Source organism: Bufo bufo, chromosome 4 (assembly GCF_905171765.1).
Source record: "Bufo bufo chromosome 4, aBufBuf1.1, whole genome shotgun sequence".
NCBI lineage: Eukaryota > Metazoa > Chordata > Amphibia > Anura > Bufonidae > Bufo > Bufo bufo.
The window spans coordinates 196,356,051-196,381,375 of NC_053392.1; the positions used below are offsets into that span (position 1 = coordinate 196,356,051).

The 25,325-nt window shown below is 45.9% G+C and overlaps 1 protein-coding gene across 2 annotated transcripts in view; it reads right to left on the reverse strand.

Annotated features, from left to right (window-relative positions):
- GOLIM4 (golgi integral membrane protein 4) overlaps positions 1-25,325 on the reverse strand; it is a 147,401-nt gene that overhangs the window by 8,619 nt on the left and 113,457 nt on the right. For both annotated transcript variants that reach the window (XM_040428189.1, XM_040428188.1), the window contains 5 exons: positions 24,459-24,538; positions 3,713-3,825; positions 3,153-3,308; positions 2,620-2,688; positions 454-528 (listed from right to left, as the gene is read on the reverse strand). In XM_040428189.1, the coding sequence (XP_040284123.1) occupies positions 454-528; positions 2,620-2,688; positions 3,153-3,308; positions 3,713-3,825; positions 24,459-24,538 (493 nt within the window). The remainder of the gene's footprint in view (positions 1-453; positions 529-2,619; positions 2,689-3,152; positions 3,309-3,712; positions 3,826-24,458; positions 24,539-25,325) is intronic.

Sequence of the window (25,325 nt, forward strand, 5' to 3'; positions counted from 1 at the left end):
GCCTGCTTGTCAATGAAAGAGATTGCTGCATTTACATGCAGCAATCTTCTCCACGTTATAGGGAGGAGCGATCGCTAATGCCATTGGTCATCCCTATACAGATTAATTGTTTGCTGGAAGCAGAGTGTTGTTTAGATGGCACAATCTGCTGCTGGCAAACAATTTAATTGACCGCACCAACAATCCTATTACCTGATGAACAAGTGTTTCGTAATTGGCAGCACCTTTACACGGGCACATTATTGCTAAAGAGTGTTCGTGCTCATTAGCGAAGATCTGCCCGAACATCTGGCAGTCTAAAGCGGCCTTGAGTACCTTATATTTTACAAGTCTAGTTTCGACTCTAGAAAGTCACGGCGCCACTTCAGTATTGTGTTCATAGCAACATACAGAGTTACTAAATAATGAGACCATAAAATGCATCAAGATGCTATTTTCCTACATGCTACTTACATTTTCTTCATTTTCCCCATAAGGTTCTTCTGCATTGGTTTCCCTTTTTCTTTCTTCTGTTAGATCTTCCTGAACCTACAGCACAGTATGAGAAATTACTATATACAACATAGCATAAAATATTCTTCATGCAAAGCAAAACTGCACAAGAATAGCTAACTGTTCAATGAAATGTGTAAATGGAACCTCAGTGTCACAACCAATCAATGAACTTGTTCCTAATAACTTCAGTAAAACACATGGGACTCTGCCATATATGAATTCAGACTGAGCAAAATGACTGGTATAGACAGGTATGTCTTACTGAATATCACAAGTCAAGGCTAACCTGCAGTAAACCAATCAGTAGCCCCTGAAGAGCCAACTGTGTACTATTTGTGATTGAAATGCTGTGGATTTGGGGCATATCCCATATAAAATCATATAAGTAGTGATATTTCTACATAACAAATAATTTACTTGTAAATGTATTAGGACTCATTCAGACGGCCGTATGCTGTCCGCAAAAATACTGAATGCTATCCGTTTTTTTGCGGATCCGCAAAAAAAATGAAACATGTCCTATACTTGTCCGTGAAAATCAGGACATGGCCCCATTGAAGTCTATGGGTCCGCAAAAATACTGAATGCTATCCGTTTTTTTGCAGATCCGTTTTTTTGCGGATCCGCAAAAAAACGGATAGCATTCAGTATTTTTGCGGACAGCATACGGCCGTCTGAATGAGCCCTTAGAGTAATAGAAAAAAAAAACAACCCAACAATTAGAACATGCATGCTGCTCTGAGTAATTGAATCATTAATTAAAGGGGAGCGCTCCAAATAATAGCAGGGAGGAATTAAATTACTGGTCATTAATTCTGTGGAATAATGTGTCAATTTTGGCCCTTATTTAGGGTAGGCAAATGTTGCCCATGTTGGTTATTTCCTGGGGAAAATGGGTCGTTACAGATATTGTTCTAACGAAGAACACACTTTGATTAAAAAGTTGACCGGAGAGGGAAAAACAAATAGAGAAGCGCAACAAATTATAGGCTGCTCATTTAATATGATTTCAAATGCTTTAAAGTGGCAACCAAAACCTGAAGGACATAGAAGAAAGCGGGGAACTACTGTTCGTACGGATTGAAGAATAGCCGAAATGGCAAAGGCTCAGCCAATGATCACCTTTAGAAAGATCAAAGAAGATCTGAAGTTACCAGCGAGTACTGCTACAATCAGAAGACGATTAAAGGGAAGCGGTCACCATGACAATCCAAATTAATTTGCAGTCAGAATGTTATAGAGCAGGAGGAGCGGAGACGGTTTATATATATATTTGGGAAAAGATTCAGTGTAACCTGTATTTTATTCATTTATATTCATGTTGATTCTTGGCTTTGAAGTCAGGTAGGCGGTCCTATCAGTGATTGACAGCTCTCTCTGTATACACAGTCATGGAGGGAAAGGCTGTCAATCACTGATAGGACCAACTCCTTGACGACAAAGCCCAGAATGAGCAGGAATGCAAATGATATAAATCTCAGCTCCTCCTGCTCTATAACATTCTGTCTGCAGCTCAGACACTATGTTCAACATGACAAGGTGGCCTTTAAGTAAAGAGTAAAGCCAAGTTACCAGCAAGGACTCTCTGGAAAGTCCCATTGTTAAAATAATAATAATAATCATCTTAATATAAAAAAATATAATAATAAAAACAACTGGAAAAAAAAGACATGTTCTGGACAGGTTGAAATTTGCCAAAGAACACATTGACTGGTCCAAAGTGAAATGGGACTGATGAAAGCAAAGTTGTTCTTTTAGGGAAAAGTGGTCGGAGAAAGTATATCATACAACCCCTGAGCACTAAATTCAAGCCACAGTGCACTGTGAAGACCGTAAAGCATGATGGTGAAAATAATCCTGATATGGGGATGTTTCTCATAGCATGGAGTTTGGCCTATTTAGCCCATACGAGGGATCATGGATCAGTTTGAATATATCAAAATACTTGAGCAGGTCATGTTGGCTTATGTCCTTGAAGAGCTCCTTATTGTCTTTGTACGTGAGAGACCCCTTGAGCCTCAGGGCCACACAAGCAGTGCCTGTGGCCACTACAGATACAGCTATCCACATAAACTATGCTGCTGACGTTCCCTTGTTCAGTAGAGATATAAGGGTGGTAAATACCTCCTCTTCTCCTTCTTCTTGATACTGTTCATCAACATTATCCTCCTGCTGGTCAGGATTTCCAGCCATCTTCAAAAACAAAAGAAACGTTGTTAAACCACATGCTAAAACATACTTTCTATAACATAAAAGCCCCAAACTGATATCTTATAGCAGAATACACACAGTGCCAACAGGAATCTGCTCTGCTCTTATTTTTTTTCTCTCGTGTGTTTGCAAGCTTTGATATTCTGCACTTTCTGTAGATTTCTTGATGCTGACGCCATATGCCGTATCCTAAATATTACTGCGATAAAAAGAATTTCAGAGCAAGCTAGAGAATGTCATTACAATAATTAGTATCTTGTTGTAAAAAGAGGGGAGAAAAAAAATTGCTAGCCATTTGCTTTGCAAGTGAGGCATAAAATGTGTGCTTTCTATGACTATCTCAGTGGAAAGCTGAAGTGTGCGGGTTATCAGAGAGCGGACTGGTGTAGGCTCCTGTCTTGTGGAGTTCTTCTGCCTCCAAGTGACTTCCTGTGGCACTTCCTCACCACTAAATGCTCTTGTTTCTCTGCCTGGTCCTGCTGCTGCCTCTGCTCCTCATTCTCATCTGGTAGGTTCTCCTCCCGCTCTTGTTCTGCCTCTTCAAATTCATCTTCCCCTTGGTTATTGGGATCATCAGCAGGGTTCACATCCTCTGGAGCAGCCTGGCGTCCAAGCATAAATCATGTTACAAATACATTTCATACACTGAGTAATGTTCTTTGTCTCCCATGGCTCTTTACACAAAAGCAATACACATTCAATTTCTTAAATGATAAATGATATACACAGCAGTATTTTCCAGCGCCCATGCCAACTATACCAGAGATGCTGCCATTCTGAATGCAGTAACACTTGGCCTGCCTGGCTTCTTCCCTAGTGCACTCCAAGTCAGTACAGACAGGAAAATAGTAGAATAATTCATTGTAAAGTCTTATGCAAAATACTTAGAGAGTGGAGAAGGGCTGGTAAGACACCTAGATTGCAGTGTGACACACAAAATACTAATTCAAGTGATAAACTCTGTCTATATCCAGTCATATAGGTAGTTCTCCACCACGTCACATACCTCAGCTTGCTCTCTGCTCATAGCATGCTGGTCTGTAGCCTGCTCCTCATTTCCATTTTTGTCTGCATCACCTTCTTCCTCAGCTTCATCTTGGTGATTGTCCCTTTCATACGCTGAAATAAAATGCCAAGATATAATCCACAGATAACATCATGTTGTTAGGGCATATTGCAAGTTAGGCTACTTTCACACTCGTGTTTGGTGTGGATCCGTCATGGATCTGACAGATGGATCCGTTCAGATAATACAACCGTCTGCATCCATTCAGAACGGATCCGTTTGTATTATCTGTAACATAGCCAAGACGGATCCGTCTTGAACACCATGGTGGACGGATCCGTTTTCTATTGTACCAGATTGTGTCATAGAAAACGGATCCGTCCCCATTGACTTACATTGTGTGTCAGAACGGATCCGTTTGGCTCAGTTTTCTCAGACGGACACCAAAGCGGAATGGAGACGGAACGGAGGCAAACTGATGCATTCTGAGCGGGTCCTTTTCCATTCAGAATGCATTAGAATGCAAACTGATCCGTTTTGGACCGCTTGTGAGAGCCCAGAACGGATCTCAGAAACAGAAAGCCAAAACGCCAGTGTGAAAGTAGCCTAAATACAAAGAAACAACAAATCATTTGCCTGTTTTTAGTGTAACTACAATGAGAATTTAGAACTTTGGGTTCAAAACAGGTCTGAATGTCTTTGTAGAAGGATAAAATATCACAACCTATGATCCAGGGATATATCTTGATCGTCATATTTGGAGTTGGGAAGGCAATAGTTCCCCTTAATATGAGGCAATTAGCTACTCTCTCATATGGGTTTCTCCTGTTTTTGGATTAACACTATAGAAAAATAAGTTGAATTGGTTGCCTTATCTGTTTTTTCAAACTTATACTACGTTAACTATGCTGTATTTTGATCATTTTTTAAATGTTTTAGAATTTGGCCACTAGAGTCTGGTATTAAAGGATGTCGGACAGCTCAGAAGTCACTTCTGATGCAACTATACGCACAGCGCAATAAAACCCTCATTAGCATACAGATACATTACAGAAATGGATTTTACAGAGGTTTATATTAGGGGAACCAGCTCTACAAGGCATTAAGGTTCACTTTCACAGCCATGTAAATGTGCCGCTGATCACCCGATGAACAAGCGGAATGCTCGTTCATCGGGGGGTCCTGCCGTTCATGCAGGCACCACAAATCATGGCTGCTGTCTAAACAGCAATCTGCAACTCAGAAACCATAAATCTGTATAAGGACAAGGGATCACAACAGCGATCTCCCGTCCTCATACAGTGAAGGAGATCGCTGCACGTAAATGCACCCATCTCCTTCACTGAGCGAACAGCCGACTGTCAAGAAGGAATGCTTTCTTCACGACAATCAGCCGCTCAGCCGGCCTGTGTAAATCCAGCTTTATGCGTAGTTGGGCAGCAGTTTTCCCTTTAAGGACAATAAAATGGTGACATAGGTTGCTTTCATTGGTCACAAAAGCTTGGTATAAAGATGCTTTGAAAAAGTTTACGGAATTTCATAGTGATGTTTTCACAAGTCATACAAAGCGTAATCATTGCCACTGTTCTTAGGGCCATTTTTGTAAAAGTAATTATCTACAGAGGAGGTAATGAGCAGGTTGCTAACTATGAATAGATGATACTGATAGCAGAAGCAGAAGGTTGTTAAATGGGTTGTGCAACGGCATAATTTTGATGATATATCCTCTGGATAGGTCAGCAACATCAGATCGGTTAGGGTCCGACCCCCGGCACCCTCCCCAATGAGCTGTTTGAAAGGGTCGCGGAGCTTGTGCAAGAGCTGTTAACTCTTCAAAGTTTACCTGCATATTGTCTCCTTTATAGCAGTGGTGCATTTTGCAGACCGCATATGGCCGGCACTATAATAGAAATGCCTTTTCTTGTCTGTGTCTGCTGACAAGAATAGGACATGTTCTATTTTTTTTGGCAGGGCCGCGGAACGGAAGTACGGATGTGGACAGCACACTGTGTGCTGTCCGCAACTTTTGCGGCCCCATTGAAAGTGAATGGGTCCGCCCCCGTTCCACAAAATTGCAGAACGGATGCGGACACATTTTGCGGACGTACCCTTAGGGATAACTTAAAAACATGGCACAAGTCCCTTTAATTCCCCAAATCCACAGTTTTAAGCAAGGCCTAAAAACACATGTTTTTATGCAGGCTCCTGTCATTTTTACACTATTATTCTTGAAGCAGATGCCTTAATTCAACAGTACGGTTACTTGGTAATTGTGCATCAGATACTGACTGTGTGATTGACTCCTGCAGCTTTGTGCGTTTTCTCCTATTTTGTTGATTAGTTTGTTGCTTTATGACGTCCGATTTTGGCTGTACATATACCCTCTGGTTGTAAAGTGTGGAAGAATGTGTTGGCGCTACATAGATAAAGATCATTATTGTTCAAGCGGTTTTCCGAAATCTACTTATTGATGACCTATCAGATCAGCAGGGGTCTAACACCCAGAAACCCCAGATAACCTGTTTTGTAGCAGCTCCATCCACTGTGCCAGGTTACTGCAGCGCTGCTCCCATTCAATTCCCTGGCCTCCGCTGCCATCTGCAAGATTTCCCAGTTGGGAGCAATGAAGCACGGGAAGGCATGGACTGTCAATAAACAGAGAAAGGGAAGGGGGTACTGCATGACATTCCTGGCAGAGCTAGAGTGCACTGAATGGATCAGCCTCTCCCACCATGCACCTAAAACCTCATCAGCATAAAAAATATAAAGGAATATTTCTCAGGATTAGATGATCAGATTTTCACAGGAAAAGGAAAGTTTATTTTTTGGGGAATTGGCCACTCATGGCGGTTTGCTTACTAAAAAAAAATGATTTTGGCGGCGATATATTAAATAAACTTAGCAGAAAGGTGGTAATTCAATATTATAATGGGGACATTTAACATCTTTAAGCGGTATAGCAGACAGCAGGTAAGGTAAGAACAGGTAAGTACTTAGCTGACCGATCCACTCTGGTTCTCCTGGCTTGGGGAGCACTGCAGACAACGCTGCAGCTAATCAGTGGTCTCAGATGTGCACCTGATGAGGCCAGTGGTTGGCTGCTGCAGACATGTTTTGTACGTGATGTCAACCCTGCAGATGTGCTATTAGAGTCTGGCCAGGAAAACTGGTGCAGCAGTGCAGGATTCGGTTTCCTCCTGAAACCGAACAACTCCTTTAATTCAAAGTAATTAGTAAACTCTGATTACGTAAGAAAACCTAGCAGATTCCAAAAATGTAAGGGAGCAAATATCAATACCAGGATGCCAGAAAACTGGTGTTGAAAAGTTGCAATGTTTGATGCATTCCATGCTTGTACAAAATTCTGCAACCTTTTTGGGGTTTAGAATCCCACTTTTCCAAAAAGTGGACCAAGCGGGAAGGTAAACGAGAAGGACAGGGAGGCCATGTCTAGTCTAGCATTTTTATTATAATCTATGCCAGGAAATGGGCTTAGATTATAGTGAAAAATATACACCAGCTGCCTTGCTGGCATTGATTTCCATTCTGGGACACAGACCTGCACAGATAGGCCACATTTATTAAGAAGTATGAAGAGCATTGGATGCCAGCGGGGGATAGATTAAGACCATTGTCCCTCTATGAATTTATATGGGTTTGATGTGGTCTAAATATATATTTATACTCACCTGTGAATTTCTCAGTTAAGTCTAGCCTACATATGGTTTCTATGCTAGAAGCATTGAGTTGAACTAATGAGAAAGCCTATCTGGACGGCATTTTTTTTTTTCCAGCCTGAAATCCATCTGTAGGAATAAATAACATCAGCTGCATAAAGCTCAGCCGAACTGTAGTTCACATCCATCTAAGTGAAAGGGTGACACCCCATGAGGATCCAAAGAGAAGCATTATCAGACAGTCATTACACTTCAGTCATATATTAACTTGTTTATGGCCATTCATTTTAGCCGCACTGGAGGGTCATTCTCTGTTAGTGATACAGGTCTCGTAGCTGTTCCATACTACTGTTTCAGTTATGGTACATGGAGTCACAGAGGTGAGGAGAATCAGGAGATCTCTTTTTCTGGGCTCTGCTGCATAGTGAGAGAAATACAGCCTGTAAGCTCTGCACTGCAGAGACGTTACATCCGTAACCAGAGGACACTGCCCCATGTCAACACCAACCATGGCACAGCTTCTGCAACCAATTATCTGGCTTAAATAGGATTGATCTGTGAACTTACTAACTAAAGGTTTACTTTTATTTATGTATTAAAGTAAAATGTTGAAAAATGGCTGTATGACAGCAGTCCATGTAGAAAACGAGATTTTTGTGAACTCACCTGTAAAATCTCTTTCTCGCTTTATTCATTGGGGGACACAGGACCGTGGTATAGCTTGCTGCTGCCACTAGGAGGCGACACTAGGCTGAAAGCTGTTAGCTCCTCCCCTGCAGGCTATACCCCCTCCAGCCTGGAGAGAGCATATCAGTTTGTGCTTCAGCAGTAGGAGAAACAGTACCGAAACAAAAACACAACCAGTAAGGACCACTGCCCAACAAAAAAACCAAACCGGACACCAGCCCCAACCGGCAACTCGGACCCACTGGCCTCATACTAAAAGAAAAAATGGGTGGGTGCTGTGTCCCCCAATGAATAAAGCGAGAAAGAGATTTTACAGGTGAGTTCACAAAAATCTCATTTTCTCGCTCATATCATTGGGGGACACAGGACCGTGGGACGTCCTAAAGCAGTCCCCGGGGCGGGAAACAACCACTGGCCCAGAACAAAACCAACTCCCTCCGGTAAGACACTACACTGCGGCCTGCAAAACTCTGCGGCCAAGAGCAGCATCCGCCGAGGCGAAAGAATGCACTCGGTAAAATTTCGTGAAGGTGTGTAAAGAGGACCAAGTCGCTGCCTTACACAATTGAGACGCCGAAGCGTGGTGAAGGTGAGCCCAAGAAGCCCCGACCGCCCTGGTAGAGTGAGCCGTGATACCGGGAGGAGGAACCTTGCCCTTAGAGCGGTAGGCCTCTGCAATGGCCGATCTAATCCACCGAGCAATCGTCACCTTCGAGGCTGCCAAACCTTTACGAGGACCTTCCGAGATTACGAACAGGGAGTCCGTACGTCTAAAAGGGGCCACCACTGCCAGGTAGATCCGCAAGGCCCGTACCACATCCAGACGGTGGAGAGCCACCTCCCTAGGATGAGAAGGCTCAGGGCAAAAAGAGGGCAGAACAATGTCCTCATTAACATGAAACGCCGACACCACCTTCGGCAGAAAGGACGGCACTGTCCGGAGTACTACCTTGTCTTGATGAAACACCAAGAAGGGCTCTTTGGACGAGAGAGCCGCCAGTTCCGACACCCGCCGGATGGAGGTAATTGCAACCAGAAACGCAACCTTCCATGAAAGCATGCGAAGGGAGACTGATCGCAGAGGTTCAAATGGCTCAGACTGGAGCGCTACCAGCACCAGATTCAGGTCCCAGGAATGCAATGGTGGCCGATAAGGGACTGCGGTGTGAGCCACTCCCTGTATGAAAGTCTTGACCGGACCCAACACCGCTAGTGTACGCTGGAAAAAAATGGAAAGAGCAGAAACCTGACCTTTCAGCGAACTCAGAGCTAGTCCCAGCTCTAAACCCGCCTGAAGGAAAGCCAGCACCGTAGGGAGGGAAAACTGCCTGGGAGGAAGATCCCTGTCCTCACAGAATTTGAGGAAAGATTTCCACGTCCGATAATAGATCTTGGCGGAGGAGGGCTTCCTAGCCCTAATCATCGTGCAAACAACCGCATCGGAGAAACCTCTTTGCTTCAACAGGAAGGTTTCAATAGCCACGCCGTTAAACGTAGCGTATTTAAACCCTGGTGGAAGACTGGGCCCTGTGAGAGCAGGTCGGGCCTGAGTGGAAGGGGCCACGGCACGTCTCCCAGAAGAAGAATGAGCTCTGAGTACCAAGCTCGACGAGGCCAGTCTGGGGCGATCAGAAGCGTCTGAATGCCCTCCATCCTGATTCTGCGCAGGATCCGAGGTAGGAGCGGTAACGGAGGGAACACGTACAGAAACGTAAAGTTGTCTCACGGAGCCACGAGGGCGTCCACGTCGTACGCCATCGGATCTCTTGCGCGAGACAGAAAGCACGGGAGTTTGTGATTTAGCCTGGACGCCATCAGATCCACTTCTGGGCGTCCCCACCGGAGACAAAGGTCCTCGAACACCTCCGGATGGAGAGACCACTCCCCCGAGTCCACCGTCGTTCGGCTGAGGAAGTCCGCTGTCCAATTGTCCACACCCGGGATGAATATAGCCGAGATCACCGGAACATGGGCTTCCGCCCACTGCAGAATCCTTGCGGCCTCGTTCATCACCGTCCCGCTGCGAGTCCCCCCTTGGTGGTTGATATAGGCAACCGCTGTAGCGTTGTCCGACTGTATCCTGACCGGACGGCCCTGCAAGTAGGGGGTCCAATGGCAGAGGGAGAGGTAGATGGCCCGGAGCTCCAGTATATTGATAGGTAGTTTGGACTCCGACGGAGACCAAACGCCTTGGGCTGTCCGGGTACCGAAGACCCCTCCCCAGCCGCTGAGGCTGGCGTCGGTCGTGACCACCGTCCATGACACTGGAAGGAAGGACTTCCCCGAGGACAGGTGGTCCGGTACCATCCACCAGCCAAGAGCCGCGCGCACTGGGTGGGACAGAGAGATCCTGAGGTCCAGAGAATCCCGTCCCAGGAGGACAAAATGAGCCTCTGAAAATCCCTGGTGTGGAACTGGGCGAATGGAATCGCCTCGAAGGAGGCCACCATCAGGCCCAATACTCGCATGCAGCTGCGAATCGACACCCTGCGGCGCTGAATGAGCAGACGCACCGTCCTCTGAATGTCCGATCTCTTGTCCAGTGGTAGACGTACCACGGCAGCCTCGGAGTCCAGTGTCATGCCCAAGAATCTGATCTGAGTGGTGGGAGACAGGCATGACTTCCTCAGGTTGATTATCCACCCGAAGCGAGTGAGGGTGCTCATCGTAATCTGAAGACTCTCTTCGCATTGAGCCGCTGTAGGTGCCTTGATTAAGATGTCGTCCAGATACGGGAGAAGAGTAATGCCTCTGGACCGCAGAATCCCCAGAAGAGGGGCAAGAACTTTTGTAAATACACGCGGAGCCGTCGCCAGACCGAACGGCAGAGCGACGAACTGGTAATGAGCTGCCTGGATGGCAAATCGAAGGAACCGTTGGTGGGCTGTGGCGATGGGGATGTGGAGATATGCATCCTGGATGTCTAAGGACACCATGTGCTCCCCTTTCACCAGTGAAGCAACCACGGAACGGAGGGACTCCATCCTGAACCTTTGAACCCGCAGATAACGGTTCAACAGTTTTAGGTCCAGCACTGGCCTCACATCGCCCTCCTTTTTGGGGACCACAAACAGGTTGGAATAAAAACCTGTAAACTGCTCCTCCAAGGGAACAGGGGAAATCACCCCCCGTGAGAGAAGTGACTGGACTGCGTGCAAAAGAGCCGCAGCCCGGATGGGATCCCTGGAGGGCTGGGAGAGGAAGAAGCGGTTGGGGGGAAGAGACCTGAACTCTATTTTGTAGCCCGAGGAGACAACCTCGAGCGCCCATGCGTCCGGAATATGGGCGTGCCAAATCTCCTGAAACAGGAGAAGACGCCCCCCCACCTGTGAGGGTGGGGACAACCCTTCATGCTGAAGGCTGCTTACCTGGGGCTGTGCGAGGCTGCTGAGGCCGCGGACGCCAGGCCTGCTGGGGCTTAAAGGACGGTCCTTTTCGCCGATCCTGATTGGGCGGCCCCGCCGCTGAGGTGGGTGCTGAACGGGTGCCCGAAAGTGGCGAAAGGACTGAAAGCGAGAAGATGAAGTTCTGGAGTGAAAAGGCCGCTTTGCCCTGGGTTGGGGCAGATGGGTGCTTTTTCCACCCGTAGCCTCCAAAATAATCTCATCTAATTTGGACCCAAATAGCCGAGACCCCGAGAACGGAAGCCTCAACAGGGAGCGCTTAGATGAGGAATCGGCTTTCCAGGCCTTGAGCCACAACTCCCGGCAGATGGAAGTGGCGAGAGCTGAGGAACGGGCGATCATAGTCCCAGCATCCAGAGCCGCTTCACAGAGATATTTCCCTGCCTGAGAAATTTGGAGCGCTGACGATTGAAGTTCAGCGGGAGGGAGGTCGGACGCTATGTCCTGGTTCAAAAGGAGGGACCACTCCGAAACTGCTTTGGCTACCCAGGCAGAGGCGAAAATCGGCCGCAATGCCGAACCGCTCGCCGTAAAGATCGACTTAGAGAGTGACTCTATGCGGCGGTCCACTGGATCCTGGAGGGACGAGCCATCCGCCACCGGGATGGTAGTGAATTTTGCCAAGCGAGCAACTGGTGGGTCCACCTTCGGTGGGGAGGACCATTTGTCCACGGACTCGCGTGGAAAAGGGTAGAGTAGGTCTAGGCGTTTCGGAATAATGAAACGCAAACCTGGCTGGTCCCAAGCCTTCGTGACAACGATAGAAAAATCGTCGTGTAATGGGAACGATTTGGGGTTCTGCTTCGTACGCAGAAATGACACTCCTTGTTGGCTAGTGGAGGGAAGGTCCTCCTGAACCTGGAAGGTGTCCCTTATTGCCGATATCAGGCTATCCACCATGGATGCAATCTGAGAAGAGTGCTCCGGATCCATATCTGCATCCGAATCCCCAAGCTCTCCTTCTGACAGTGCGTCGCCTAAAAGGGAGGACGCCTGTGAATGGGATCCAGGAGCAGGGGGGGATGCTGAGGCGTCAGAGGAGGAACGGGTGCCTGCTCTGGGGCGCTTACTAGGAAGTCTGCCTCTGGTTTGTGCGCTATGCGACTGTGCGGGTTGCGCCGGTGGTGATTTCTCTACCAAACGACCCAGCAATGAAAGGGTGGAATGGGAGATTTTTGAGAGGTCTTCCACTGCCCGTGGCAGGGACCTTGCCCAGTCTGGTTCCCCCTGGACAGGCCGCTCCAGGGCTTCTGTGGGCTGTTGTGCCCTAGGGGGATGGCTCTGTGCAGGTTTCTGACATGCAGAGCACAGTGATAGTGACTGACCACGAGGGAATTTCTCCGAACATAAGGAGCAGGCATAGTAAGTGGTCCTACAGGGTGCCTGGTGGGGGTCAGTGGCCGGGTCAGACATGGTCAAATCTCCTGCTGGATGGGGGTATCGATTGCCTACCAGTATGGAGGTCCCAGGTCCTGTGTCCTACCCACGCAGCGCAGAGGAAGAATCAGGAAGCTGAATCTGGGCGGGAGAATAAACCACGCCCCTTCCAGCCCGGAACGGCAAGCCACGCCCCTCCAGCCCGGGACCGGCAAGCCACGCCCCCTTCCACCCCGGGAACGGCAGCCTAATGCTGAAGTGAGGTCAGAATGCCTATGTTCCCCATGTCCGGCCCTGACCGCAGCGGTACTGGAACCGCTGCGGCTAAAAGGTAATGTGTGCTATGCCGCCGCCTCTAATAAATAGACCCGATATGCTGCAGAGCGGCCGTGCGGCGAGAGCAGTGAGGCCGGAGATCGGGCTGACAGACGGACGGGCGGGCGGGGAGGGGGGGGTGGAAGATGGAGGAGGTTCTCCTGCAGCTAGGGGGATGAAGCAGATTACTTACCTGTCTTCATCTGTGTTCTTCACCCTATGATGCAACACCAGCAGGGCCCCCCTATGACCGCTGGCACCATGCGACAGGGGTCCGGGCAGAGAAGGGCTGAAGAGAGGGTGGCCCTCTTGCTGGGGGGAAGCAGGGGAGCGAGGCTGCCCTGGTCCACTTTGCCTTCTTGGGGGAGGCAAGGCGGTGACTTAGATACACCGGCCAGCCTCCCGGGGATACAGGGACGCAGGCGACCCTGTGCCCCCTTCCAGTAGTCTGTGAATTAAAGATAAAAATAATAAAATCAAAAGAAAAATTAAAAACGCCACCCTGCAAAGCAGGGAGGTCTGCCTCCTACGACACTAAGCTAAAAACTGATATGCTCTCTCCAGGCTGGAGGGGGTATAGCCTGCAGGGGAGGAGCTAACAGCTTTCAGCCTAGTGTCGCCTCCTAGTGGCAGCAGCAAGCTATACCACGGTCCTGTGTCCCCCAATGATATGAGCGAGAAATAAGATTTTTGGCTACTTGAAATAATAGGACTTTTAGGAAACATTGCATTTAAGAAATGTTACTTGCGACCCATAGAAGACTATAGAGAGAAGAGGACAGGGAGCTGCTGAGTGGTAGAAAGTAGTGTTGAGCAAACTTCTGTTTTCAAGTTTGGTGTACAAGGTTCAGGTTATCTAAGAATTCCATTATGGATTCCGCTACCACGGACCATAAGTTATGGTCCGTGGAAACTGAATCCATAACGGAATTCTTAGATAACCCGAATCTTGTACGCCAAACTTGAAAACAGAAGTTTGCTCAACACTACTTTCTACCACTCAGCAGCTCCCTGTCTCACAGAGACTTAGCGGCTTCTAGTGTTTTATCTCCCCCAATGGCTGGATCACCAGCTACACTGCTCATTACTGCTGTATAATGCCCTCTATGCCATTGTTGCTTCTGAGCTGTGTGATACAGAGGGTTAGGGAAGCAGAATCTGGCTTTGCTGTATATGAGATGCATCATAGAAGCTGGTCTCCACCCACTCTGGAGCTAAGCTCAGGAAGCCTGACAGACTACAGAGGGGACAAACGGATGATAAATGCAGAATACAAGTCACAATCACTAGACATTGGGGGGAGATTTATTTTCTCCTTGCGTCGCTTCTCTGGTGTAAAAAAAAAAAAAAAAAAAAAAAAAAAAGTCTAAACAATTTTGTTGGGGTATTTTGAGGTCCACAAAAAAAAATCTGCACAAAACACGGATGCTGTCTGTGACGTACGTGTTGCATCCGTTTATTATTATTTTTTACGGACCCATAACAATGCCTATTTTTGTCCGAAAAATGCATAAGAATAGGACATGTTCTATCTTTTTTGCGGGCGGCGAACAGACATACGGATGTGGACAGCACATGGTGATTTTTTGCGGTCCCATTAAAATGAATGGGTCCGCATTCAATCCACAAAAAATGCATATCGGATGTGGACCAAAAATACGGACATGTGAATGGGGCCTAAATGACATTTGCAACAAATTTTATCGTAAGTGGTGTTTTAATGCTGCCCTCACCACTTTCCCAAAAAGGGCATGATGAAAGAAAGGAGGGGGCGTGGCCAGCGGGCCCAAAACATTTACCATAATTTCTGCCAGTTTTCTGGTGCCAATGAAGACAGAAAGCTATGGTAACTCCAAGCTGCTGTAAATGTAATTGTAGTGCACAGTCTGTCAGAGAATGCGCCAAATTCGGCATATTCTACGGCATAAGTCACCTGAAACAACAGATGCCCTTAAGAGTTCATTAAACTGGTGATCAGTACTAAATCCATTTATAAAAGTATGAAAAGGTCCAGGGTGTAGGGGCATTGTCCCCACAGTGTTGTATTATCATTAGAACTATGCCATTCAGAAACAAATCTGATACCAAACTATATAAGGTTGGCCATACACATTAAATCACGTATGTGAGGGCAGTCTGCTATCAGGGGAAAGAAATATTGCACAGGAAATACCCATTTTGCTCTTTTCAAACAAATTATCAATCTCCAACTACCAACGCAGAAGAGCATGTTTGTGGTAGAATCAGGGAAATAACTGTCAAGTGGCCATAACAGCTAGAAGCTGCATGCACTACAGCCATATGTAGAGATCCCTATAGATCATATATCCCCCAAACTACACGTTGTATCCAGAATAAGGAACTGCGCTCAGGAGATGCAATCAATTTTTAAGAATCCAGTGTCTCCGGGCAAGTGTGCCCATACACGATGCAGCCCCGCAGAAGGATCCGCACGTGGGTCACTGCTAATTGTTGGGCTGCACCTGTACGTTCTACATTCAAACCGCATGCACAGGTGAGGCCCAGCAAGAAGAGGTGCACCCCAGCAATCAGTGGATCTTCCTGCTGGGGCGTCTTGTGTACTGCCACAATAAGGGTGCCTTCACACGCGCCAGATTTTGTTGCCTAATTTACTGCAACAGAAAATCAGTTCCATTCACCTAAATGAGGCTTGCAGAAATCCATGTGCTTGCTGCTCCGTGGAAATGAATGGAACTGATTTTCTGAAAATTCTGCTGCCTGTGAAGACACCCTAAGAGAGCATTTGATTGGCATTTATCTTATGTGTATGGTGACTTTACGCTATGTAGTCTCAGCATGGACAGCTAAAAGAGGCTGCTGTAGACTTAGGCCTGCCACTAATGTTATATTAGGAATTGCTGATAACACAATCCCCCAATATCATTTCAAAACAGCGAGCTCAGTGCCTACCGCCATACAAGGAATAAACCAGCATTTAGCTGGTTATATTACACCAGCTACTGAGGTCCTCAGCATCACCCATTTCCACCAGATAAGTGAAGGCTATACACATGTTCTGGAGGTCTACGGTGGTGATTTAGGGCTGGTGCTTGTATTTGAGGTTTTCATCTGTATTCATGGAGGCACAAACACATGAATGATCATTTTAATTACTGGTAAAACACATTCACTGTTTTGGATGCATGGTGTAAAGCCCACAAGGCACAGTAAAAACACAAACGAATATATTCTGGAAACTCACAGGGACCTGTAAAGCAGCAGTTCTAGCAATGTAGCGTGTATTGTCAGTGTAATGGATTCCAGCTGCAGAGGTTAAATTTACAGGATGTACACAGGTATTCCGCATTCATCCAAAATCCCATATCCATATAGTTATTACTCTAACATACCGCCATCCGACCAGCCTACAAACTGCAGTAAATGGATGAAATGTTTTCAAATCGCTTTTGGGTCATCTAGAAAGAACACCCTTATGCTGACAAGCTACTGTAATGTACAGAGAAAATCGGCTAGGGTTTAACCCCTTGAAAACTTTTTGTTTTGCATGTTTTAGTTTTTCACACCCTGCCTTGCCGGAGTCCTAACTTTTTATTTTTCCTTTATTATAGCCGTATGATGGCTTGTTTTTTGCAGGAAAAGTTGTACTTTCTAATGGCACCATTTAATATTTTATACGATGTAGTGGAAAGTTAAAAAAAAAAAATGCTGAAAAAAATGAAAACTTTGAACAAAATAATTTTTGGTTTTTCATCATCATATTCTGACCAGCATAACTTTTTTAAATTGACATCTACAGAGCTGTGTGAGAGCTCATTTTGCGGGACAATCTGTAGTTTCATTGATACCATTTCAGAGTGCATGTAACTTTTTGATCATTTTCATTAAATTCTTTTTTGGAAGAGAAAACAAAAAAAAAAGTAAAATCAGCCATTTTGATGTTGATCGTAAGGGATAAATACATGAATATTTTAATAGTTCGGCGTTTTGGGATGTGGCCTGCAATATTTTTTTATTGTTTATTTTAGTCCTGAGGAAAGGGGGGCGATTTAAATTTTTATGTACGTATTTTTTTTATATTTTTAAAAACATTTTTTTTTTTTACTTTAACTTTTCTTTTTTTGCCCCTTCCTTCCTGCACTCTCCCACCCCTAGGGGGGCCTGAATATGCTCCCTTCAAATTGCACTTAGCTTTCAATGCAGTGAATTAGCACAGCATTGTAAGCCCCATTACTAGTGTTGATAGAGCATGCTCGGCAGAGCAGAAGTTCGGCTCAAGCATCGCGATGCTCAGCACATTGCGGTGCTCAGCCAAATACCACGTGTGCTCGAGCGCAATGCTAGAGTCTCCTCCCCGCACGTTTGTTGGCTGCTATGCAGCCAATAAACGTGCAGGTAAGTACTGCCACTCACTGTAGTGCCGTAGCCATGTTGGTTACTGGCATTACAGTGATTGGCTGGCCCGTAACACATCATCGGGTGCTGACACATGTTCGGCTCCGTGTTAGTCAGGGAGAGCTGTGCTGAAGAAGGGAAAGATAGTGTAGGGAATCGAATTTTATTTTTTTGTTAGGCAGGGTTGGTGTTAGATACCCAAAAGTCCTTTTAAGGACTATTGTTATATCTGGCACCAATATCAAAGTCAGACCAGTGCGACCAGGTGGTCGGTTTGATTGCAGCAGATAATGCTTCCAGTTGGTTAAGCACCACCACCCTGTCTTCCACAAAGTCCAGTCTCAGTAGCCAAGAGTCTGGTCAACAGAATCCTCACTCTGATCCTCCTTCCCCCCACCATGGAGAGTCTTGCCAAACAAGTGATCCTACACTTGGATATTCCGAAGAGCTCTTTTCAGCGCCATTCCTTGATTTGGGCCTCCCGCCAAGCCCGCTTAAAGAGGGACATGAGGAGATCGTGTGTACCGATGCCCAAACTCTTGAGCATCCACAGTCACAAGAAGATGAAGGTTGGGAACGGCAATTAGTGTTTCACGAGGTGGATGATTATGATGAGACACAGTTGGCAATAGGTCAATGGCAATTAGTGTCTCAAGAGGTTGATGATGAGGATGAGACACAGATGTAAATAAGTGAGGTTGTTGTCATTCTCCTGACTTGTTGACCTAACGAGAGTGAGGAAGTGGAAGAGGAGATGGTGGACGATGAAATCACTGACCCAACCTGGGAGGGTGGCAAGCCGAGCGAGGACAGCAGTACATAGGGGGAGGGATCCACAAAATGGTGCAATACCAGAAGGTCCTTGTGGAAAAATTGCTCCAAAAAATTCCAGCTGACAACGCTGGCGGCAGAGTACGTAGTTTCTTGGGCAACCGAGAAGGGGAGACGAGAGGAACACACAGCAGTTCCAACAGAGGCAGGGCAACACTCTCCAAGGTCTTGGAAAGTTTCATGACACCCAGCCAGCAACCTCACCCTGATGCGCGGCCTAGTGTCACAAGGAGAGAAAAGTTTTGGAAGATGGTGAAGGAGAACGTAGCAGACCGTGTCAGCGTCCTCAATGATCCCTCTGTGCCTTACAACTATTGGGTGTCCAAGCTGGACACGTGGCACGAACTGGTGCTCTACGCCTTGGAAGTGCTGGCCTGGCCTGCCCTGCCGCCAGCGTTTTGTCAGAGGGGGTATTTAGTGCTGCTGGGGGCATAATAACTGATAAGCGCATCCACCTGTCAACTGAAAATGCTGACAGGTTGAAATGAACAAGGCCTGGATTGCCCCTGACTTCTCCACTCCACCAGAGGAAAGCGGCTGAACATAAAAGGCACTTTAAATGTGGCTTTTATGGTGTATTGAATACACTGTATTCCCATGCACCCCTTCTACCACAAAAAGGGTATATGGTTCAATCTTTCTTTTCTCGTCCTCCTCCTCCATCATATCAACATGCTTATTAGGCTGCCCTCGCCCCTAATGTTTTAGAGGGATAGCTCAGCAGCAGACCCTCACCCTTAATGTTTTAGTTGGTCAGATCAGCAGCAGGCCCTCGCCCCTAATGTTTTTGTGGGTCACCAGCAGGTCATCAATCATAATTTTTCAAGGGTGTATGATGCCATACTTTATGTGTAATAAAAGGTGTTTTGGAGTGTCGGTTCCTTGTAATTTATGGCAGCCCTTTCACTTAGTGCATAGGCTTTATGAGTGTAGGAGTCCCACTACTTGAACAATTGTACCACAATGTGAATGAGGCCCTCCTTTATGTGATATACAGGTTGTATCGGAGTGCCTCTTCCTTGTAATCTTTGGCAGCACTTGCACTTTATATACAAGTAAATATACAGGAAAGAATGTTTCCTAACAATTTTTACTTTAAAATCGATTTTATCTTCGGTTTTGTGCGTATTATTGTCAGTCTGCAAAATTGGCGTACTACTCGGACAACATTATTCCCAGCAGCGACCTGGGAGTCCAAGATGCATGCAGACATCCTCCCCATGCTGTTCTTGAACCATTTCAATGGTGTTTCCATCAATTTCTGACCTTTTCATGTGAACCAGACAACCTCCCCTCTTCAGAGCAGAGGGGGCCTGGTTTAATGCTAGGGTTCTCCCATTGACTTCCATTGTGCTCGGTAGAGCACCCCGAGGTGTTCTACTCGAGCACCCGAGCACTTTGGTGATTGATAAACACTACCCAGTACCTGTTATCCTATGGAGACCCAGCGCATTAGAGACAATGAACACTTCCACCGTATGCCATGTGGATGAACTGTTCCATGCCCGGAAGCGCAGCGTTCAGATTCAGAATCTGAGGGGTTAAATTTCTGTGAATGCTGGTATCGCCAATCGCAGACATTAGCCCCAGGCCTCTGCTGGTTGAAACAGCAGAAACCTGGCGGCTATCGCGCCCACTGTGCTTGCAAGCGGACTATATACTTAAACAAACGCCTTCAGTCGTCTAAGGGTTTAATTGGTTTTCTGGGAGTAGAATATTGAGAGCTATCCTCAGGGGGTCTGACAGCACCATCACTGATTAATGTTTTGAAGAGGCCGCAGCACTCAGGCTACTTTCACACTAGCGTTTTTCTTTTCCGGCGCTGAGTTCCGTCCTAGGGGCTCAAATCCGGAAAAGAACTGATCAGTTTTATCCTACTGCATTCTGAATGGAGAGAAATCCGTTCAGGATGCATCAGGATGTCTTCAGTTCAGTCTTTTTGACTGATCAGGCTTTTCAGAAAACCGTAGCATGTTGTATTTTTACCTCCGGCCAAAAATCCGGAACACTTTGACTGAACGCCGGATCCGGCCTTTTTCCCATTGACTTGCATTAACGCCGGCGCCGTGTCTTCCGTCAAAACGGATCCGGCTTTTGCAGGTTAAACTCGAAAAATTTGAAAAAAAACGTCCATAAATGGCGGATCCGTTTTTTCCAATGCATTTTCTCATTGTGATCAAAATCCTGATCAGGATTCAAATGTAATCAGTTTTCACACGTTTTTCCGGATCCGGCGGGCAGTTCCATTGACGGAATTGAACGCCGGATTCAAACAACGCTAGTGTGAAAGTAGCCTTAGCCTATGTCCAACTGTGAGCTTAAAAACTTCTTGTGAGTCTCAAGCATGATGTGAATTCACATCTATGTTGGTGGCGCTGTTAGGGGCCAAGTAAAAATGCTGGCATAGATGGCACAGCATGCTTTTGTTATACATGTTGGTAAAATGCCCAACGGAAACCTGACAGACCCCATATGGGCTCATGCACAAAAACGTATTTTCTGTGTCCGTTCTGTTTCCATATGTCCGTTACACAAAAAACTAGAGCATGTCCTATTATTGTCCGCATTACAGACAAGGATAGGACTGTTCAGTTAGGGGTCAGCTGTTCTGTTCTGCATAATACAGAATGTATACGGACGTCATCATATTTTTTGAGGATCCGTGTTTTGCGGACTGCAAAATACATACGGTAGTGTGCATGAGCCATAAGAGTCAATAGTGCTTCCGTTTTTATCGCTGTTCTGCTCCTCTAATTGAGCAACACAGTACTGTTTTACACCACAGGTCTGAATGTTGAATAGGGCAACTTTGTAAAACCACAAAGGTCATTTACAAGCTCCCCAGGAAATGAGAATTAATTTTCGCTATGCCAAGGACAACAATTAAAAACTACCAGTGAGTAAAGGCCCTTTTGTATGGGCAGAGGATTGGGGCAATTATCAGGAATTATGTTCATTGAGTGATCACATCTATGTGACACAAAATCATCTTTTGCCAGCAGCACATGTACCCAGGGATGTTCTGCCAGCAAACAATGAATTTGTATGGGGACGAGCAATCGCAGTAGCAATCATTCATCTCCAGAGTAGATGATTACAAATGGTTTGTTTCTTTACCTTCCAAACTAGAATGCAGGACAATCATGTCATTGCCACAGTACACTAAAGTGATCGCGTGAATGGTAGCATTAAGGTGTTAAAAATACAAACATTAACATTTTCATTTGCTATTCATCTAAAATGATCATTTGTGGCCATCAAGATGTCATGTAGACACTAATGTAACCGTATGAGAAGAGGGAGTGAACCATTTCACAAACATTCGTTAAAACCCCTTCTGATATTTGTAATATGAATATGAAAGTAAACGAGTGCTGATCGACAGGTCATATTCGTTATGAGCAGGTTATCTGTAAAAGAAAACCAAGCCAAATCTGCTTACAGGTCATTCTCAGTAAATACTTGTATTCTTAATGAAATGATAGATCTGAAGCAGCTGCACATTGTGCTGTCCCTCTGTTATTCTGCTTAGAAATGTATGACTACACTGACAAGTGGGTGCTGCCATTCCCGATGCCTCCCTACATAGTGTGCCACTGTAAACACCAATTGTAAGGACACAACGCAGATGTCAATTTATTCATACATTTGTAAATTAAATAGCAGAGTAGTGTAAGGTAGAGAACTAAATGCTCCAGCACTGTAATTTCATGTAAAATACATGTACTAAAATAGGCAATCTTGGAGTGGTAACAGGTTTTCTTTAGGCTAGTTTCACACTAGCGCTAGACATCTCCAGCAGTCTGCTCTGGCAAGGAGCAGTGTGCCCGAGATGTCTGGATCAGACACTGCCAGACGCTACCTGATACTCACCAGCCCTATTAACAGTAATGGGGAACGGCAGAGATCTAGCTGTAACCTGGCAAATATGCTGCAGCATATTTGCCATGTTGCAGCCGGATTTCTGTTGGTCCCCATTATGGTGAATGGGGTTGGCGGGCCTTCAGGCAGCATACAGCAATGCTGGATCCAGACATCTCGGGCACACTGCTCCTTGCCAGAGCAGACTGCTGGAGATGTCTAGCGCTAGTGTGAAACTAGCCTTAAAGGGGTTGTGTCACTTCAGCAAGTGGCATTTATCATGTAGAGAAAGTTAATACAAAGCACTTACCAGTGTATTGTCATTGTCCATATTGCTTCCTTTGATGGCTGGATTCATTTTTCCATCACATTATACACTGCTTCCAATCCAGCAGTGGTGGCTGTGCTTGCACCCTATAGGAAAACAGCACCAGCCTATTTACGCTCCCACGGTCCCAGCGATCAGAGAGGCAGACACTTTTTCTTATAGTGTGCAAGCATGACCACCGCTAATGGATTGCAGGGTGGTCGTAACCATAGAAACGAGCAGTGTATAATGTGATGGCAAAATGAATACAGCCAGCAAAGGAGGCAATATGGACAATCACAATACATTAGTACCGTATTTTTTGCCCCGTAAGACGCACTTTTGTTCCCCCCAAAGGGTGAATACTAATGAGTGCTTCCATTATGGAAGCGCTCATTAGTACCAGAGGACCGGGAAACTGTGAAGGCTCTGTACTCACCGCTTCCTGGTCCTCGGCTGTCGGCTGTGCAGTGGCTGCGCACAGCTTAAGGGCGCTCTATGACCTCACGCTGTGCGCGCCGCTTCACAGCACATCCATCAGCAGGAGAAAAAAAACGTAGGCGTGAGGAGCGGTGGCGTTCAGGAGCAGGAGAGGTAAGTGGTTTATTTATTTTGTGATCTGAGGCTGGGGGCTGCTGAATTATGGCTGGGGGCTGATTATATGACTAGGGTCTGATTACATATGGATGGGGGCTGATTACATATGGCTGGGGGCGGATCACATATGGCTGGGGGCGGATCACATATGGCAGGGGGCTGATATGAGGCTTGGAGGACTGATATGAGGCATGGGGGTCTCATCTGAGGTCTGATTGGGGGTCTTCTTTATATTGGGCTCTGATCTGAAGTCTTATTAACATTGGGGATCTGATTGGGGCTGTGAGCTGAGGCCTGATTAACATTGGGGTTCTGATTACTGATCAGATGTCTGATGAAAAAAAACTTTTTTTATTGTCCTCCTCTAAAACCTAGGCCAGAGCATCTTATAGGGCGAAAAATACGGTAAGTGATTTGCATTAATTTTCTCTACATGATAAATGCCATTGGTCGTAGTGAGACAAACCCTTTAACTACTTGCAGACCTACAGTAGACCATCAGCTCTAAGTATAAGGCTTTTTTCACAAGAGCGAGTTTTCTATCAGGGTGCAATGCGTGAAGCAAACGCATAGCATCCGGACTGAAATTCCTTACCCATTCATTTCAACGGGTCTCTGCACATGAGCGTTGTTTTTTATGCATCATTTAGGCGTTCAGGAAAGACCTCAGCATGTTCTATAGGCCTAATGCACAGGACCGTTGTGTGTTTTGCAGTCCGCAAAACACAGATGGCGTCCGTGTGCGTTCCGCCATTTGCGGAACGGCACGGACAGCCCTTGATATAACTGCCTATTCTTGTCCGCAAAATGGACAAGAATAGGACAGGTTATATTTTTTTGGCGGACCACGGAACGGAGCAACGGATGCGGACAGCACACGGAGTGCTGTCCGCATGTTTTGCGGCCCCATTGAAGTGAATGGGTCTGCATCCAAGCCGCAAAAAATGCGGCTCAGATGCGGGCCAAAACAATGGTCGTGTGCATGAGGCCATATTCTGAGTTTTTCACGCAGCTCCGCTTCCACAGAAGTGAAAACCGGATGGGATCAGGTTTTTTCACTGATGGTTGCTAGGAGATGTAGATTATTATTTTACAGTCTTTTTTCACGCATGTGAAAAACGCATCAAAAACTGATTGCACTCGTGCTGAAACACTGAACGCAATGGCAGACCAAACTGACTGAACTTGAGTGAAAAACCTTCAGTTTTTTCCTGAACAGACCCTGAGAGAATCCGCAACGCTTGTGTGAAAGAGGCCAATGCAAATAAAGCTAGCTATCTAAAATGTTAGTGCAGTCAGGACAACAAAACTCATACCTCCGGCTTCTTCTTGCAAACGCTGTTCTTCTTCTCCTTGTACAATATCATTGTCCATATTATCATACTGAGCTTGTTCCCTACAGTTACATCAAAAAATAAATACAAATCTGATTATTTAGGCATACACAATATTTTGTACTGGTGTGCACTGTAGAAGATGTGTGAGCAGGTTGTCATGCTGTGTGTCAGGTGACATGCTTTCCTCCATAAGATTACAGAAGTGGTAGTCTAAGGATAAATGAATAAAACTGGTGGGCACAGCTGGTGACATTACTCACACTCTAGTGCCCACCAACTTCATTCTGGAGCATTGGTCCAGAAGAAGAGCCACAGCAGGAACAGACACTAGATGAGTAATACTAGTTTTTTAACACACCCACAATTACTATAGTCTCCCATGATGATTGTCCACGGCATTTTCATCTAACACAAAAAAAACACCAATAAATATAAGTCCAGGATTTGTTCCCCGGCCAAGTTTTTACATGTTCTGTTCAGTTATCCCTATTTCTTTTTTCTGTATTTTCCATAAATCACAACAGAAAATTCTGGCAATACACCCCCTTTTAAGGTTTGTCATCTATTCTCAGTGGATTTTTCAGACAAGCAATTTAAAACTTGCCCATGTTCTGTCTACTAAAAAAAGGACCATACAGGGACGATGTATCCATTTTTATCTTGGACTTAAGTCACTTGAAAGGGCAAGTCTGGCACAAAAAAAAAAAAAACATACTAAAAGTAGTGCATGCTGTGATTCTCTCTGCACAGACTGATGATCCGTGTGGAAAATTGAATGCATGAAGATGCCAGTTGTCTATAATGTGTCAGTGTTCATTACATGTTCTGTCCATTCTACACCAGGAC